The 17312-nt window shown below is 37.3% G+C and overlaps 1 protein-coding gene across 5 annotated transcripts in view; it reads right to left on the bottom strand.

Moving 5' to 3' along the window:
• Positions 1-1172: 1172 nt before the first annotated feature.
• TJP1 (tight junction protein 1) overlaps positions 1173-17312 on the bottom strand; it is a 71132-nt gene continuing 54992 nt past the window's right edge. For 2 of the 5 annotated variants that reach the window (XM_042823994.1, XM_042823990.1), the window contains 8 exons: positions 16095-17000; positions 15674-15768; positions 14951-15175; positions 9148-9323; positions 8008-8449; positions 6375-6592; positions 5561-5704; positions 1173-2450 (listed from right to left, as the gene is read on the bottom strand). In XM_042823994.1, coding sequence (XP_042679928.1) covers positions 2356-2450; positions 5561-5704; positions 6375-6592; positions 8008-8449; positions 9148-9323; positions 14951-15175; positions 15674-15768; positions 16095-17000 — 2301 coding nt within the window. In that variant the 3' untranslated portion in view covers positions 1173-2355. The remainder of the gene's footprint in view (positions 2451-5560; positions 5705-6374; positions 6593-8007; positions 8450-9147; positions 9324-14950; positions 15176-15673; positions 15769-16094; positions 17001-17312) is intronic. The other 3 variants (XM_042823993.1, XM_042823995.1, XM_042823991.1) reach the window with 2 other exon arrangements.

Here is a 17312-nt window from a genome sequence, read left to right as displayed (position 1 = left end):
TGTCCTCTGGTTGACTCCCTTTTGTAGTGTTTCACGTCCTTCTCACTAAGCTATGAACTAGAAAAGAAGACTGTGAAATTTTAGCATTCTAACTCTCTCCAAGAATCTGCGTATGCTGTTTTGAAAACTAACTTACTGCAAATTTAAGAAAAGATACCCCAATATATGCTATCACTAACAAATGTGAAGTGTTGTACTGACATGACATGGCTCTAGGCAGCCTGGTCTAGGGTTGGTGACCATGCCTCGGGCAGAGGGGTTGAAACTAGATGATCTTTGAGGTCCTTTTCAATCCAGCTCATTCTATGATTCATTCTATGAACAGATTCTTTGCTATTCAAGTTGTGCCCCTGCTCCTACAGCAGAGATAACCGAGTGGTGGCAGCAGTAGTAGCAGTAACAGCAGCGAATGCATCTTCTTGAATAAGTCACATCTGAAAGACAAAACTTCTAGTGGGAGTATGGAAAGAAAATGGCTATAAGCATTATTTCAAGTCACTCCTGGAACTTACTTTTTCTTATAGAACCAGATTAGCTTAGTACTTCATCACTGAGTACTTCAAACAGGCCTCACAATGGGATTCTATAGGATTAACTCAACTATTTCACACCACGACATATGGACGTGCTAGAACACTAGCAGGTATTTGGAAGAACAGGCATAAGAAACAAACTAGCATCAATACACAGAATCAGATATAGGAACAAATCTTCTTGTGTTGAGTATTTCGAGGTTTCACAAACATTGTCCATATCCAACAAAGGAGCTCTCAGGAGCCCTGTTGTCTGCCATTACAACTTACAACAGAATCCGGTTATTTACTTATGCAGAAAATCAAAACTGATTTTGTTGCGTTCACATAAATGCATTTCAGAAACAATAAGGTACTAGAATCTCCTTTATTATTTTAAAAACAGTTTTATTCTGTATATTTAGAAATGTGTAATTTTAATAACTGCAGAGAAAAAAATCAGCCACACCTGAATAGCTAATAACTCATTAACAGAATGCAGTGGTATATTATCTAAACAGTAGTAGTGCCGATGTGCCGTAATAAATTGTCTATTAGTAAAAAAATACATTTCAGGGCACATAGTACAGCATCCTTATGACAAATTACAGTAGGGATACTTTTCAAGATTTTAATCAAAGTAGAGAATTCCGACTTATACTCTTTAAATGCAGCACTTAAAAAGGTAACAACTTTGTGCATTTTTTAAAAAATGTCCTTGTTTGTATATTGTAGAAATGCTGCTTTATTGCTGCAGATGTCAAAGTTCAAGGCTCAAAAGGTATGAGAATACAAAGATATCCTTAAGAAACTTTGTTTGTTTTTATATATATTTATATATATAAAAAGGTAAAGCTTATAAAAGTTAATTTACAAACCAAGAACAAAAGTGGTATGCACGCATTATATACAAGCGTTCTATAACATCTATAAATTTTCAAATGCATAGCAGAAAACATACCATAATTTTCCCCTGGTTCTCTTCTGGCTGATGAACACAAACTGTACTCATTCTCTAACCCAAATTCACAATTTTTTTTTTGTTCCTCTCTCTCCAGTCTCTCATGATATATTATCTAGGTAAGCACAAAAGCCATACAAACTTAATACAGAGAACTATGAGAGCTAAGACTATTAAAAACATGAGGGTAAGGCATCCCTGCTGGTTAATAGGTTTGTAATAACGTGGTTAATTTACAAATCCACAGAGGCAACTGAACCATAGTCATCCCACATGCTTTTCTCCCCCTCCCCCCTGTTCTCATGACAATGTTTCCACACAGAGTAAGTAAGTAGATGTGTTTATATTAGCCTCTCAGCAGAGGAAAACATCTAAACTGTGCTACCCAAAGTTGATTGCCATTTCATTGGACACATACACTCAAAGTCATTTAAAAACTAGAGACCAAAATGTCTTGTGAATTAGAAAATACACAGTATTAAAAATGTAGGCCAAATTCTGTGTTTTGCCAGTGGAGCATGAACCAAATTCAGTTCCTCTGAATATAATCCCATTGGTACTTTCAATTTTTAAACAATGAAATACTAGTAGTGTCCTTTAAAACAACAAAAAAATAACACAAAATAACAACCAATAAACCAAAGCATACAGAACCTGCAAGAACCCTACCTTGTTCCCACAGTACACTCCCTGCTTGTGGCATGTATTGCGACCATGGTTCAAAGAGTGTACTTGCTAAACCATTGTTAGTTAAAGCAAGATGCTTAAACACTAAGATCCATTATCACTTATAGAACAGTTAATACTTGATAGAGTGGTTCAGTTTATATGTAAGGTCCATCTCAGTTTCACATTATTTACTTGAGTCAGCTAACTTAATATTTAGAAGTGGTCAATTAGGACTGAGACACAGTTTGCTCCAACAAGATAGTTTGGATCTCCAGGAAGAGACTTGTTCTGCCAGGTTTTGGGGTCACCTGTGGGAGGAAAACACAATGCTGGTGTTTAGTATCTGCTGTCAAACAGTGCACAACTTGACACAACCAAGCTCTTGGATAGGAACTTTTAGGCTCTGAATCAACATGTCTTTTTTCTCTTTTTTTAAACCTGCAGCTGGCACATTATTAACAAAATCTTTCACCTCATTTGCCTATAATATAGAATAGATCAATTGTGCTGAACAGACGGTATGATATTCTGGAAATGCTAAATACAAGTCATGCTACTCTGCAGCATCAACATTGTGCTTTTCATTTCAGAAGCGTTAACAGCGAATGAAGCATTCACTGGCTCTTTCCTAAGCTGCCAAAGAAATTAGGAGATATAAAAAGCAACTGTGGTTAGGATGCATTTGAAGTCTCTGGAATAATTCTGAGCACAAACAAGTCAAAGCAGAAGCAAACTTTTAACTAAGCGCCAATACATTGGTAGATTTACTTTTCTATTATGAAAATTACTGTAGACAGAATAGAAATTATTTTGCAGCTACAGTGTTATTTTGAAGGGTGAAATACTGACATTCTGAAAATATTCCAGTTAGCTGGTACATGCTTAAGATTTTTTACAACAGAAGATACCAACTCACGGTCAAAGTTCTGTGTAATATTGTTTTACAAGCGAGCGTCGTCAGACGCCATCTCAGCAGACAAAGGTTAAATTCCATCTGCATATTCAGACACCTCCTTTGACTGGAGGATATGTTTTTCCTTTAATCTAGAGCCATTTCTAAAAGTTATTCCTATAGAAAAAGCATCATGCATCATCACCCCACTACAGTAGAAGAGAGGAAAAAATGCACTACTACTTTCCTATACCTTCTGTACAAATGACATTAAATGGCTGAAAGCCACTCATTCTAGAGAAGCGTGCAACACGTTAAGAGAACCCTGTCACATAGGCTACATACACCACAGACTTCTGCACTGAATGAGTGATGTCATTCCACTATTTTCTTTAACTCATGAAAACAAAATGAAGTACACAATGCACTGAGTGATGGCAACATCTGATGTAGGGACAAGGAAGTACAAGCGGCACGTGTACAGTTAGAGAATACAAACAAGTTTACTGCTGCCAGCCAAAACTACTTATTCCAGTTAAGAACCTTAATGCTGGAGGCTGTTTCACTTTATAGATGCAGGAAGTTCCACTTGGTCTCAAAACACACAAGACTGATTATGTTAGTAGAAAGGCAAGCAATTGAAACAATGATCCTTCACTATTTTGTACTATATTAAAATAGTTGTGGCCATAAAAGCTTTCTTGTTTATTTTGTTTTTAATACCAAAATCATGAAAGTGTTTGAAGGTGTTTACCAGTAAAATAACATACGAGGCCTAAGCATAGCAGAAAGGATGTTAAGTGCAAATGAATGTCATTTTTAGGACAGAACATGGACACGTTCAGAAAAGATGAGGCAGAGCAGACGACTGAAGAGAGGAAAACCCCAGAATTCTATTAGCTGTTATTATAAAGCCACCTGAAAAATCAGAGTCCCATAAGCAACTATTTTAAAAAGAGAGAAAACAATAATTTATTTAAGACACAGTATGGTCTACTTACATATCATAAGACAGAATTGCCTAATTTTTAAGTTTGTCTCAAAAGAGCAATGTTATGATATACATCCCATTTCAGATTAACAGAATGTGGTGTAATATTTACAATACAGAAAGTGTTAGTGTTTAATATACACGCTCTTGCTCCCACACATGCGCGCTCGCACACACACCACTTTGGAAAGGGAGAAAAATGTCCCAGATTCAGTTATTGGTTAGATCTTTTTGAATTCTCTCCCTTCACTTCAAGTAAGTTCATGAACAGGTGCTATTAGTTACAAAAGTATTGTGTCATTTTTGTATGTAATTTTACCTTTCAGGACCTTATCATTTATGCATCTGTGTTTTAACACTGCCATGTACACACATTGTTAAATAGATGCATGCAATCCATGCATATAGTAGCTTATAAAAAACAACTAAAAATTATTGCCTTTAATACCTCTAAGTTATTGAATCACCATCAAGGAGATCGATGCTTTACATTTTCAAAGCATCAGTGCTTTGGTGTTGACAGTGATAAATACATTAGTGACAGAAGATATGCATACATGGTGGCTTAAATGCTGTATACAGAAGTACATTGTTCAGTCATTGCTTAGGTCATACGTACACATGAATGGCTTATATCTTCCACCATAGTTTTTGAAAGTAGCTGAATAAAACCTTAAGACTTATTCCCCAAAATGTGCAAACTTTTTGGTTTTTATTTTTTTTTTAATGTTTCTGTAACCTCACAGCCATTTCATGAAATTGCTTGAAACGCTTGAAGTTTGCCCAGAATTCTAACATAGGCCTCTCATTGACAATTTCAGCCAATACATTTTCCCCCTGTTCCCAGAAAGTCACAGTGAGGTAAAATGAGCAGGTAAATAGAATTGCAACCTAGTTGCAACTTTTACTATCAACCAGAAACTTCTGGGTAAAAGGCGGTAGAGGAAAAATAGGCAGAAGCAAGCAAGAAAAGTCTTGTGGAAAATCCAGCTACATTAAAATGAATTGTAAATGCTTTCACTGAAACACTATAGTTTTCTTAAATGACCCAATTGTTAGCATCAACTTGCACACATGGAAACAGTTAACAAGCGTTAAATCATGATTTAAGAGCATGCAGATTGTTAAGATTTGCCAGAGTCCTATATGGTTAATTAAGCAACAGACAAACACCAGTTATGTTACAAAGGCCAATCAGAGGTACATAATCATTTCCTCTCAATTTTAGTGCGATTATCATTTCAAGTGTATTCAGCTGTAGCAGTCCTCAAGAAAAGACAGAATAGAAAAATACGATTATATTTAAGAGACTAAATATATTACTCTGTTTTTCTGCTGTCAATCATGGCTTTAGCTATGAATTTGCACCATGAATAAATGTAAGAAAGACATTTGTAATGAAAGTGAAATGAGAGAGTTTGACACAAATACAATGATCAAGTTTTCTTTATATTACATATCATCTTTAGCCAAATTAACTTAAATTATACGATAGCACCCAAAAGCCCCAAAAGGACAGAGGGAGGACAGCATACCCGACGAGGAGTCAGAGGATTTTAGAGCAAAAGACCAACCATCAGGGGTCATAGACGCACAGTGTGGCAGGCGCAGCTCCACTGGCTTCAGGAATTTTAGTCCGTGAGGCCCACACATTACCAAGGGGCTAAGAAGTGTTTCACCTACAGTTCAGAGAAGAAAAAAATGTTAACCATGGTTCTTGAAATAGATTCAGATTATTACAATTACATTGCAAAGGTATTCAACTCAGTTTAAAAAAAAAACAACATTTTCAACTGTCAATAAGGAACAGCTTTCACAAAATCGTTCCTCTGTTTTCTTCAGAGACAAGAAATGACAATGGTACACATCACAGTCTAAAAATCTACCACACAAAAAAACAATCCCCATATTAGCAAGCAGCCTTCTTCATGCTTCTGCTGTGGCTGGTGGTGCTCCACCTGCATGGATTTATGACATGCTGGGCTGAATCAAGCCTCCTGCAGCTCAAAAGCTTATGACTTCTTATCATAACAGTTAGAATGCAGAACATACAAGTGTGTAAGTCTATTTTTAGTTTAAAATTCCCATTGTAACATAGCTTTAAAGCTACATTCAACTCTACAAATACTCAAGTTATGATTTAGAGCCTTTCTCTTGATTGAAAATTCCAATACCAAGCAGAATTTTTTTTCCTTTTAATTCTTGTTTCTGAGATGTATACTCTGTACCTCCAGACAGAAATACATAAAATACACTGGAAGCACATGAATATGCTCTTATAGCTCATTTTGCTGTTGTTAGAAAATAGTAATATTAAGTAACAGCATAATAAACAGTACCAGCTCTTACCTTTCTCTTTGTCCAAAGGTGGAAGTATACTGTTGTCTCTGCAGACTTTAAAATATATTTCTTGTTCTATTCCCTCTGGAATGGCTCCTTGTGGAATAATAATACTAACTCCAGTCTCTATGGAGCTCAATACACCACCATTGCTGTTGAATACACCTCTTGCTGTGGCTACAACAGTGTGTCCGTCTTCCTCCTCCTCATCCTCTAGTGCTGAAGGGCTGAATATAAAACAAAGATTAAGCCCAGCAGTTTTATCACTGTCTTCTCTTCATTTTGCTAGTTTACAGTCTAACACTAGCTAGCAAGCTCTGATAAGGACACGTTAATTGTGTCTAACACTCAATTATGGGGGACACCTAAGACACAAGTGCTTCAAGTTCTGCCATGAGAAAAGGACATTTGCACCAGAATAACACAAAAATCAATGCACATAAACTCTGAACATGTTTAGAAAGTTGTCAGGGCAAGATTTTGGACTACTTGAATGTTAAGTTTTCACGTGTCCACCTCTGAAATTTTACTGAAGCAGCTTGTTCTCTGTTACACGTTTCAACTAGCGAAAACCAAATATATTGCACATCCAAAGATTTCCTTTCCTTCCCAAAATTCCATTATGATTTCAATACCATTAACAAATAGCACTTATAATTCCATCTCCACTGAACCTTTTATTTCAAGCTTTAATGAGGGAGAACATAACAGCTGCAAGACATGCACTGAAAACAAAACCCTTAAAAAAGGCACACATTTCCAGATTGTAAAGATACAAATAAAAAGATACAGAATGTTATCAAATGGTTAGTTTGAGTAGATTTTGATTTCTAAAAGTATTTCACTCAAAACATGACAATAATTTCAAGATCTGGGCAGCCTGCAAATGCACAGCATCAAAACATTCCTAAGATTAAGAGCAAATAGGATTTATTCTATTCAATATTTGAGTTACTGAAAAAGCAAACAAGATGGAGTATGATTTGTTCATTACTAACTTTAAAATCATAATAAAAAACACTATTCTGAAAATATTAATGAAAATAGTTGAGTAAGTCAGCAAAGTTTAAGATTAGAGTGCTATCATTGCTGCTGGTGACATAATTCTTATAGTTTAAGTACTCTGGGAAAATAAGTGCTTAAAACAACTTGCCTAATTTGGTCTCACAGAAAAGAAAACCAAACAAAACTGATGGAGTGACTTCTGTTTTTCATGACTACTTTTGAAATATCCTGTATACAAACATAGTATGCACCTACTTTCTCTAACCATATAGAGAAAATACAAGTCATTGTGACAGCTATTCTTAGGCATGAAGTTTATCTTTTAGAAACAAATAAGAATAAATTAATTTTTATTATGAGAAATGGAAAATTAAAGCTGTGTCATTTTGTAGTGATGATAAATTACTAAAATGATTAATGCAAAATGACATCATGACACTGGACACATGTTAAGAATCTGAGTGCTCTTCAGCACTCTTTTGCACAATCGTAGAATCACAATATCTACCTAATCTAATCTATCTTTGCTTACGGACTGACATCAACAGAAGATGGAAGCACAGCAAAAGTAAGTTATATGGTTTAACAGATTAACTCCTACAGACTTAGTACTGGAGACAAAACCCAAGCAGCTTACCTTACAGGAATGGCTTTAGGCACAGCATTTACATTATTTGGTTGATATTTAGGCTTGTCGACCTGTACAGTGAAGGTGTCCATTCCACTGTCAAACTCAGGAGGCTGTGATGAGCTGTGTGCTTTCAAAATTGGTTGAGGAGAATTTGGAGATTTTGATGGCAACTCTGGTTTATGCTGAGCTTCATTTGGCAAGAGATTATGGTTGAATTTAGGGCTTTCAAACTTGCGCTCAAAGGGCCTTGCAGCACTAGTGTAAGGTTTTGTTGTGAAACGGTTGTAAGAAGGAGTGACTGTTTTCTGAACCTGTTCAGTTCCATTAACAGGACCTTTGTCAGGGAAGCTTTTCTGGGGATAAAAGGTGGACTGTACAGTGTCCTCTCTAGAGGATCTGAAAATTGCTGGCTTATTCTGAGGCGGAGGAGGGTCAGACACAGAGTTAACTGCAATACAAATAAAAACACCAGAATTGAAGAAAAATTATCAGGAATTTCTAGTCATACACAGCAGGCACATTTAGTCCATTTTTGTACTATATAAAGTACCTATTACTACGTTCAGCTCTCTTACATCATCTCTTCTATTACACTTCATTCTAATTAAAAAAAAAAAAACAAAAGCAAAATTACCTATTGTTTCACTAAATAGTGGCATTAGCCACAATGGTATAATTGCTCAATAAGAAGGTTAGACTAATTAGTAATACCTGTTTTCAATTTTTCAAAGTACAATATCATTACACACTTGCAAAAAGCTGCAAAATTCAGCTGGACTGGGCATTCTTCTGAAGGATGTGAAACAACATCTGTTTTCAGAAACCTACAACTATTACTCATGCCTAAAGAATTCCCATCTGAAAGCATAAGGAACATCTAAATACTCAAAATTTTATTTAATCTTTTCTGAGACCACTCAATTTCAGAATAAAAAAAACAAAATTCCAGTGACTAACAATACCTGGAAGTTAAAGTTTCAGATAAGATCCCGAATTGTTTCTCAAAACTCAACCTCAACTTTAATTACTCAAAAGATCAGTTAAAGAGAAACACAGCTAGCAGCTTACGCATGCTGAAGCATTCACAAAAGAACATGACATTTCATACCTGCATCACATGAGCAGGTTAGCGTTCTAATTGCTCACCTTCAGAAAGTGCAGGCTTGTGATGTGCTGGGAGAGACAGGACAGGACTATTAATTGACTGAGGTTGTGTGTACTGGACTGAAGGAGCAGGAGGAGGAGTTGCAACTTGAGGGATTGGCTCATAGCGCTTGTCACCAACAGATCTATCCATTGATTCAGCATCAGTTGGCTTCCCCCTGTTGAAATGAATGGAAAAAAGAAAGACCTTTGTTTCCTCAGGGCTCTGAGCTTCTGCTGTATTTTTCTCCTACGATCACCCAATTTCCATCTTTTTCCTATAAACATTAAAGCACTTTTTCTTAAATATCTTTCCTCTAGTATAAAAACATTCATTAATAAGCACAAGATATTTCAAGACAACATTGAATCTTAAGAAGATTAGTAACACAAACCAAGGCAAACAAAAGGCAGATGACATTTCAGGTGTATTTGTACAATAACCTACAGATCTTCATTTTTCAATTTCATTAAGGGGTATTTTCAGCAAAGAAAGTACTTTCCAGTTTAGCACATCTTTAAAATAAGAATATAAATCCTCTTCTCAAGGGGTTGATAGGTTGTTTTTGGTAAAAATAGGTAGCCAAAAGGAAGATGAGTTTTAGTATAATTTTTCTAAATACACCCAGTATTTGAACAATGCCATCTTAATTAGAAATGCAATCAGCTTAAGCTTCACTAGCTTTATGTGCATACTGTAAACAACTTTAAAAATCTCATTTTTAAAATAATTCTTGGTTGTACTAGAAATATTCCTCAAAAAAGCTTCTTTCAGAAAATGATTAATTTTGCAAATCCCTGTGATTTTGGACTTCAGTAGATAGTAATAACTTTTAGAATTCATGTGTTTAAAATTTGAAGTGCACATAATGCCTGTGATGAAATGTAACAGTGAGAGGACACCTGAAAACATCCTCACATCAACAAGTCTTACCACTTGATGTTCCTTTTCAAGTAGTCATAGCTAGTGTAAGAGCCAAGAAATCTAGGTGATGGCAAAGCAAACAGCAATAGAAGAATGAAAGAAAAATAGTCATTCTATCTTAAGCATATTATTTCTACATGCTTTACATTAGTCCTTGCAGTTCTCATACGACTATTTTTAGCAGTGATGTTGACAGTGCTTTTACCAAATGTATAAGTACAACAGTCCCCTACAGCAACATGAGATTTTGTCAGTGAATTAGGAAGTCATGTTTCAAATCAGCAGATAACGGAAATAAGAATGAGATTGTGCAAAGCCATTTGTTAAGATCTGTATAAACAAAGAGTTAGTTGGCATATTGAAAACACAAACACCAAATCCAAAATTCTAACAGGCTCTCTTGTTTATGGGCCAGTTTCCGTTCATCTTTCTTCAGTCTCAACACAGAACATTTCTGGTTTTGTACCCCCAGATCATAAGAACATTCCCTCAGCACAACACATATTTCAACGGCTCTACAGTTTGTCAAATAGCAGAGCCCACAGTTGGAAATGCTTCTGATTGCGTTCAACCATCAGCAGTATGTAAAAAAAAACTGTTTATGTATCCTGGAGGAGAGACTGGGGTAGTCCCAGCAACTTTCCCTCCTTTTTAACATATAACTCAAAAGCAAGTTAAATAATTTCTAGATTAGAACAGCTTTCCATCATGACTTCACTTTCTGTATGCTCATGATAACTAATGATTTTCAACAGCCAGTGGCTTACTGCTTTGGAGGACAATCTCATGGAACAAAGAAAAGACCTGATCAATTTTGGCAGTCTGCTTGATGAGCATGTGAACAAAATGCTCAGTGAGCAACATCTGTATGAATTCAGTGTTAGCCAATGTTGCAAAAATGATCATTCAGAGACACTGTATAAGCTTCTGTTGTCACTGAATTTACATAAAGCCATTTATCTGACAGCAGAAGATACGGCTGCACATTTGCTCACTGATGTCTTCACTCCAGGCGGGCAGTAGCTCCTTCCTCTGCAAACTGCCCACCTGAAATTACTGCTTCCCAGAGAGGGCTATCATCCAACAGAGGGAGGAAAGTGACAACTCTCCACACCTACGGGAAATCTGAAGAAAAAAGTGGAAGGGCTGTACATTTTGATGGAGAGAGCGTAAGAGCCAGCAGTGGCAACACAAACTGATTCAGCAGATACGTGTGACATGAAGCACAACTTTGTTACACACTCCTAGACTACAGGTCAGCCAAAATCGTAACCACATTGCTCAGAATTCTCTTGTAACGAAATCAGCGAACAACAAAACTCCTGCTTCAACTTGTGGGTGTATAAATGAAGTTCCTGTAATTAAAGCTATGCTGCTTCCTATTTCACACTTGTTACAAAACCATCATTTCTAAGTAGATATGAACCAGAAATGAACTATGAGAATGAACCAGTGTGCAACAGCCTATTGATCTCAGCACAGAGACAAAATCTGGCAAACTGTACCACTGATCTGCAGTGCACCACATTGAACAATGTAGGAAGAAATCTACTACTCAGCCACAGGGGCAGTACTCTCAAACTGCTCCAACCAGAGCCACAGAAACGCATCCACTTATGAGTTCTGCTTTCTTGAAGTAGGAGAAAGTACCCCTTATCCTACAGTTACTGAAAACCATAACATGCTTATAGTAATTACTCTTACAAAGCAGCTTTATTAATGGCACAATATATATTGTGCATAAAGTGCATAAAATCAGAAGAGTAAACAATTGTACACATGTAACATAAAATATATACTTTCACAATATTTACTTAATAGCAAAGAATTTTACATCACTCAATGTTTAACATATTTGAAACTGAAAAAGTCATGGATACTGCTCATGAGAAAATAAAATCTGTCTTCATTACCCACAATACAGTACATGGATTGCACATTATTTCTATCACAGAAGAACAAGCAGTGGGATAACCACGAGTTCCTGTACTGCCATTCAAATTTAATCCTGTGTTTTTGTTTGTTTGTTTTAGGAAGAACTCATTGACAGAGTTACCGCATAAACGGACTAGAAAAAAAAGATGAATAATGAGGAGGCAACAGGGTACCAAAGGGGAAACTGGCTAAAGGAAAAAGTCCTGAGGACAAATGCCTTCTCCATCCAGCAGTAGTTCTGTGTTTCTAAACAGGCACTTTGTACTATGCCTCTGGAGGCCACTCTGTCAAGCTGAGTAGTTTTCTCATTTATTTCCACTTACTACCAATTCGTATTTCAATCCTTTGTCTATTTGTAAAGGACTGCCCTGGGTACATTTTCTTTCCCATGCCCTCTTATTTCTGTTACGGATTACATTTTTCCTTAAAAGAAAAATTCTATCCATTTTTGTCCCCTGACACATGAAGCTGTATCACACTTAAAAACAATATCGATTTATTTCTCTGCGGCATTTAGATGTTACTTTTCTCCGAGTATAATCCTTCAAATCTCTAACTCACAAAAAAGACTACAACTGGGCAGCCAAAAAATAGAAATGTGACAGTCCGGAGTGGTAAGTAGAAGTATGGAACCATTTATCTCAACAATTAGCTGTTCTGCAGCAAACGACTTAACAGTTAATGCTTATTGCTCGTGCTCTCTCATGTTTGACACCAATGCAGGGAGTAACAAATGCACAGATTCTCTGTTTAAGGAATTCTACAATCTTTACAGCTATTTGCTGAGAGCTCACAGGATTCTCACCTAAGCATTAGTTGCATTTACTATGGCAACATAGTCAGGTGCTTACAGATCAAAATGGACTATTTATAGCTAACTGTTTTGAGAGGTGAAAACAATTCTAAGAGCTACTGCAAAGCACTGTGAGGCCAACGAAGACTTTCTGGCCTCCCTATGATGTCAGAAATCAAGACATTAATAATACTCCCATCTTCCTATCAGAAGATGCAGGACCAAAAAAAAAAAAAAAAAAAAAAAAGAGGAAGCATAACATGCTTGACAGAGAATCAGAACTGCTTACAGATTAATGTATACATTAACCCCTAAGCATAGAATCACAGTCACTCAGGTTGGAATCAGGTTGGAAAAGACCTTAAAGATCATTGAGTCCAACCACAACCTAACCATACTACTCTATCTCTAACAACCCTCTGCTAAATCATGTCCCTGAGCACCACATCCAAATGGTTTTTAAACACATCCAGGGACGGTGACTCAACCACCTCCCTGGGGAGCCTATTCCAGTGCTTAACAAACTTTTTTGTAAAGAAGCTTTTCCTGATATCCAATCTAAACTTACCTTGGCACAAACTTGAAGCCATTTCCCCTCATCCTGTCACCTGTCACCAGTGAGAAGAGACCAACCCTGCTCTCTCTGCAATCACCTTTCAGATATTGGAAGAGAGCAATACGGTCACTCCTCAGCCTCCTCTTCCCAGACTAAACAGCCCCAGTTCCTTCAGTCTCTCCTCATAGGACACATTCTCCAAGCCCTTCACAAGCCTTGCTGCCCTTCTTTGGACCTGCTCCAGCACCTCAATGTCCTCTGTGCACTGAGGCGCCCAAAACTGAACACGGTACTCGAGGTGAGGCCTCACCAGCGCGGAGTACAGGGGCAGGGTGACTTCCCTAGTCCTGCTCACCACAGCATCCCTGATACAAGCCAGGATGCCATTGGCCCTCTTAGCCACCTGGGCACACTGCTGCCTCATATTCAGCTGACTGTCCATCAGTACACCAAGGTCCCTTTCCATTAGGCAGCTTTCCAGCCACTCCTCCCCAAGCTTGTAGGGTTGTCTGGGGTTGTGACTAAAATGCAGGACCTGACACTTGACCCTATTGAAACTCACACAGTTTGCTTTGGCCCATCAATCCAGCCTATCCAGGTCCCTCTGTAGTGCCCTTTTCCCCTCAGGCAGATCAACACTCCCTCCCAACTTGGTGTTGTCTGCAAACTTATAAAAACTTTTGATTACAATAAAACTAGCAATTCCTTTAAAACCTACCAAGATCTTTGGAAAGATTCTGAAGTTTTCAGTTCCCAGAGAAAAACATTCTAGGCAATCTTACAGATACAGGTACAGGATTTAGGAGCCCCAAATCCAATCCTTTAAGACAAGCACTAGAACACAGTGTATCAAGTACACAACACAGCTTGAACACACAGTCACAATATAAAATGCAGAGTATTAATTAGCAAGCTAATTTATTATTTTACTATAAAGACCTCATTTACACTAGGATTGCCAGTCTTTCTGCTAGATCTGAATATTAATAATACAGATTTCAAGTAGGAGCGCAACCAAAGCCAAATAAATTTTGAAGATTTAAATAAAACTGTAGAAAGTATAAAACCTGTTTAAATACTCTCCAAGACAACCAGTCCTCTGCCTGAGCTAAATTTGTTCTATGAACTTTCACACAATACTGTATCAAAATGTTCCAAGTCAAGGAAGTAGAACAATAAAGGAAGCAGATGTTTCCATCAACAGATTAAATTCTGGCACCAACAAAATTCCCAAAAGGCTCACTTTCCTAATGTCAAACACAGCTGACGTGTACAAGCGGATCTGAAGAATAAAAGCTTGCAATAAACTAAAACCACTGCTTTGAACAATATTTAAGAACTAAAGTGGTAAGCAAGAGAAGTAGTGCATTTAAAGTCCTACTAAAAACTAATCATGTCATTTACAAAAAAACATGCAGACTGACACCTTATCTATACAGAAAAATGAACTTTATCAACATAAAAGATCAGTTAGGTACCATGAACTCTTGAAACTCTATTTGCAGATAAAGAATTTCCTTTTTAGCTCTACACACCTCTCCCCTTCCTTTTTTCAAATTAAAGAAAATAAAAAAATAAATAAAACCACAAAACTTACTTAGAATAATTGGAGAAATTCAGCTGATTTTGTGAATGTATTGGTTTAGTGGAGTCAGAGTGATGGCTGGCAGGAACCTGTGCAGAAGGCTTATTCTCAAAATTCCTGCGATCAAAGTATGAGAGCTGCTTTCTGTAATACTCTTCATCTTCTTCAGGATCATAATGATTTGAACGAACAATATCTTCAGGTGGCTTCACTTGAGGTCTCTGTGGTTCTGGGGCCCTAACCAAGAATAATAATACACAATTGCCTTGCACAGTTTTAACAAGGATAATTACAAGAATTAAATTCTGCTTTTTCCTAACCTAACTAGTAAGAAACCAACTAAAATAATTTTCATAACTGCATGCACTACCTCTAATCTACAGTCTTGAGATGCGACAGCTCTGACATAGCACGAACAAAATTCTTATTTCATCTCTCCTTTTCACTTATGCTTCACTTTTAAATTGTCCCAAATATACCCATATCTCCATCTTACCTTTTTCCTTATTAAAAATTACTTCCTTAAAAAAGCCCCAAAAATCATTTTGCATCCGTTTCCTTCTCAGCAATCACATCTGTGTCAACTGGCTTTACTTCTCGACTTACTACTGACATAAATGACACTGACAACCCGCTCTCCACTCTGCAGCTTCCAGTTTGAAACACTACAATGTACTGTCTGAACACTCTAATCTTGTATTGAAAGCTAAGTTTGATTATCAGTTGTGCATCTACCTGTAAGTTGTTTTGTCATGTTCATACTGGCTTTGAGAAGTTGTTTTTGGGCCACTCACGGCTGGGAGCGTAGGCTTTGGTGCTAGTTCTGGAGGCTGTAAAGAGAAGCACAGCACATTTTCTAACATCTGGAAAGAGGCAGCATGTTAGAGTAAGAAAACTAACACAGCCTTTCTTATTCCTTCAGAATAAAACAGCATGAAAAACCAGTAAAAATGAAAGAGGCAGTCTTCAACAGTGCGATTTCCATTTTAGTTTTCAACTTCAGCTTGTAAAACAAACTACAGTTAGGTTGCTAGGAGTCTGCTCCACTAACAGAGTTCTCTCTCCAAGACAGTATTTTCTTACCAGCAATTCAATCTCATCAGTGAAACAAGAATTTGAAAAAAAATTAAAAACATGCAAAACTTAAATGCCTTACTTTGACAGCTGATGTGTCACTGGGGTCCTTAATTTTTTCCAGAGATGGTGATCTTCTTCGTTCAAATATCTTAACTCTACTTCGCACAGACTGTGGTTTCATGGCTGGATCCTCCTCTTCCTCTGCTAGAGATGGAGGTGTAGGCAGTGGTTTACTGTTGGAAGGCAAAACTTCTGGTTTTGTTTGTGAAGAAGCAGGAGGAGGAAGAGAAACACTTGAAGTGCTATGAGAAGGCTCAAACTGTCCAGCTTTTGCATTGTAAGCTTGAGGAGGGCCTTGCTCATAGCCCCTCACATGTGGATCAAAGTACTGCTTGGGTTCAGGAGATCGAGATATGGCTGATTGGTATGGCTGAGCTTCTTGTTTATATCTACCATGTGCATGTGTGTCATAGCCAACAGGATGCTGATCTTCATACCGCACTTGTGGTAAGCTGAAGTTCTTGGGTGCATGCTCATAGCGAGGTCTGCCATCGTAGCTCATCGGAGGAGGTTCCTCAAATCGGGGCTGTGCTGGGTAATAGCTGCGTTCTGTGCTCTCTTCGGTATTTTGTCTGGAGTCAAGATCTCTAGGAGGCTGGCTTTCATAAGCTGTTCTTGGTTGACTGTAGGGCTGTTTTTCATCATAATACGACCAGTGCTCCTCATAGGGAGGCACTCGATCTTCATAATGTAGTCGAGGGTCATACCCACGGGAAAACTGATCTACATAGTTTGTAGAATCATACCTGTATGTTGACTGTTCATACTCCCTACTTGGTTGTTTTTCTGCATATTGAGTCTGAGATTCATAGATCAGATTTGGGTCTCTTTCCTGTCTCTGTGCTGGGTGATTAACTGCTGGCTGTTTTAAGACATAGCTTTGTCTGGATGCTTCTTCATTAATATATGGGTCCTTTCTGTATACCTGTTAAATAGAGAGGTGTTCCAATTTATTTAAAATGAAGAGTAACCAGAGCAAAGTTTTATTCAGAATTAACTTTTCATATTGGCTTTAATTTTGTTTAGAAGGATAGTAATTTAATGCAGTTGTTCGCAATCACAGGAAGCTGAACTTGATGATTCAAAGATTCATTGCAGTTACACATTTGAGCAAAGACATACACACAGATTAAAACTGCAAGCCAAAGGTAACAATTTCTCATTTGACTTCTGTTGGTGGTGGCATGTTGCTTCCCCTCTGCTTTTTTTTTTTTTTTTTTTTTTTTTTTTTTTTTTT

Source organism: Centrocercus urophasianus, unplaced genomic scaffold, assembly GCF_019232065.1.
Source record: "Centrocercus urophasianus isolate 14NV4802_14NV808 unplaced genomic scaffold, USGS_Curo_1.0 seq_23, whole genome shotgun sequence".
NCBI classification, from domain to species: domain Eukaryota; kingdom Metazoa; phylum Chordata; class Aves; order Galliformes; family Phasianidae; genus Centrocercus; species Centrocercus urophasianus.
Note: the sequence above shows the minus strand (reverse complement) of the source record. Positions and strands in the feature narration are given on the sequence as shown.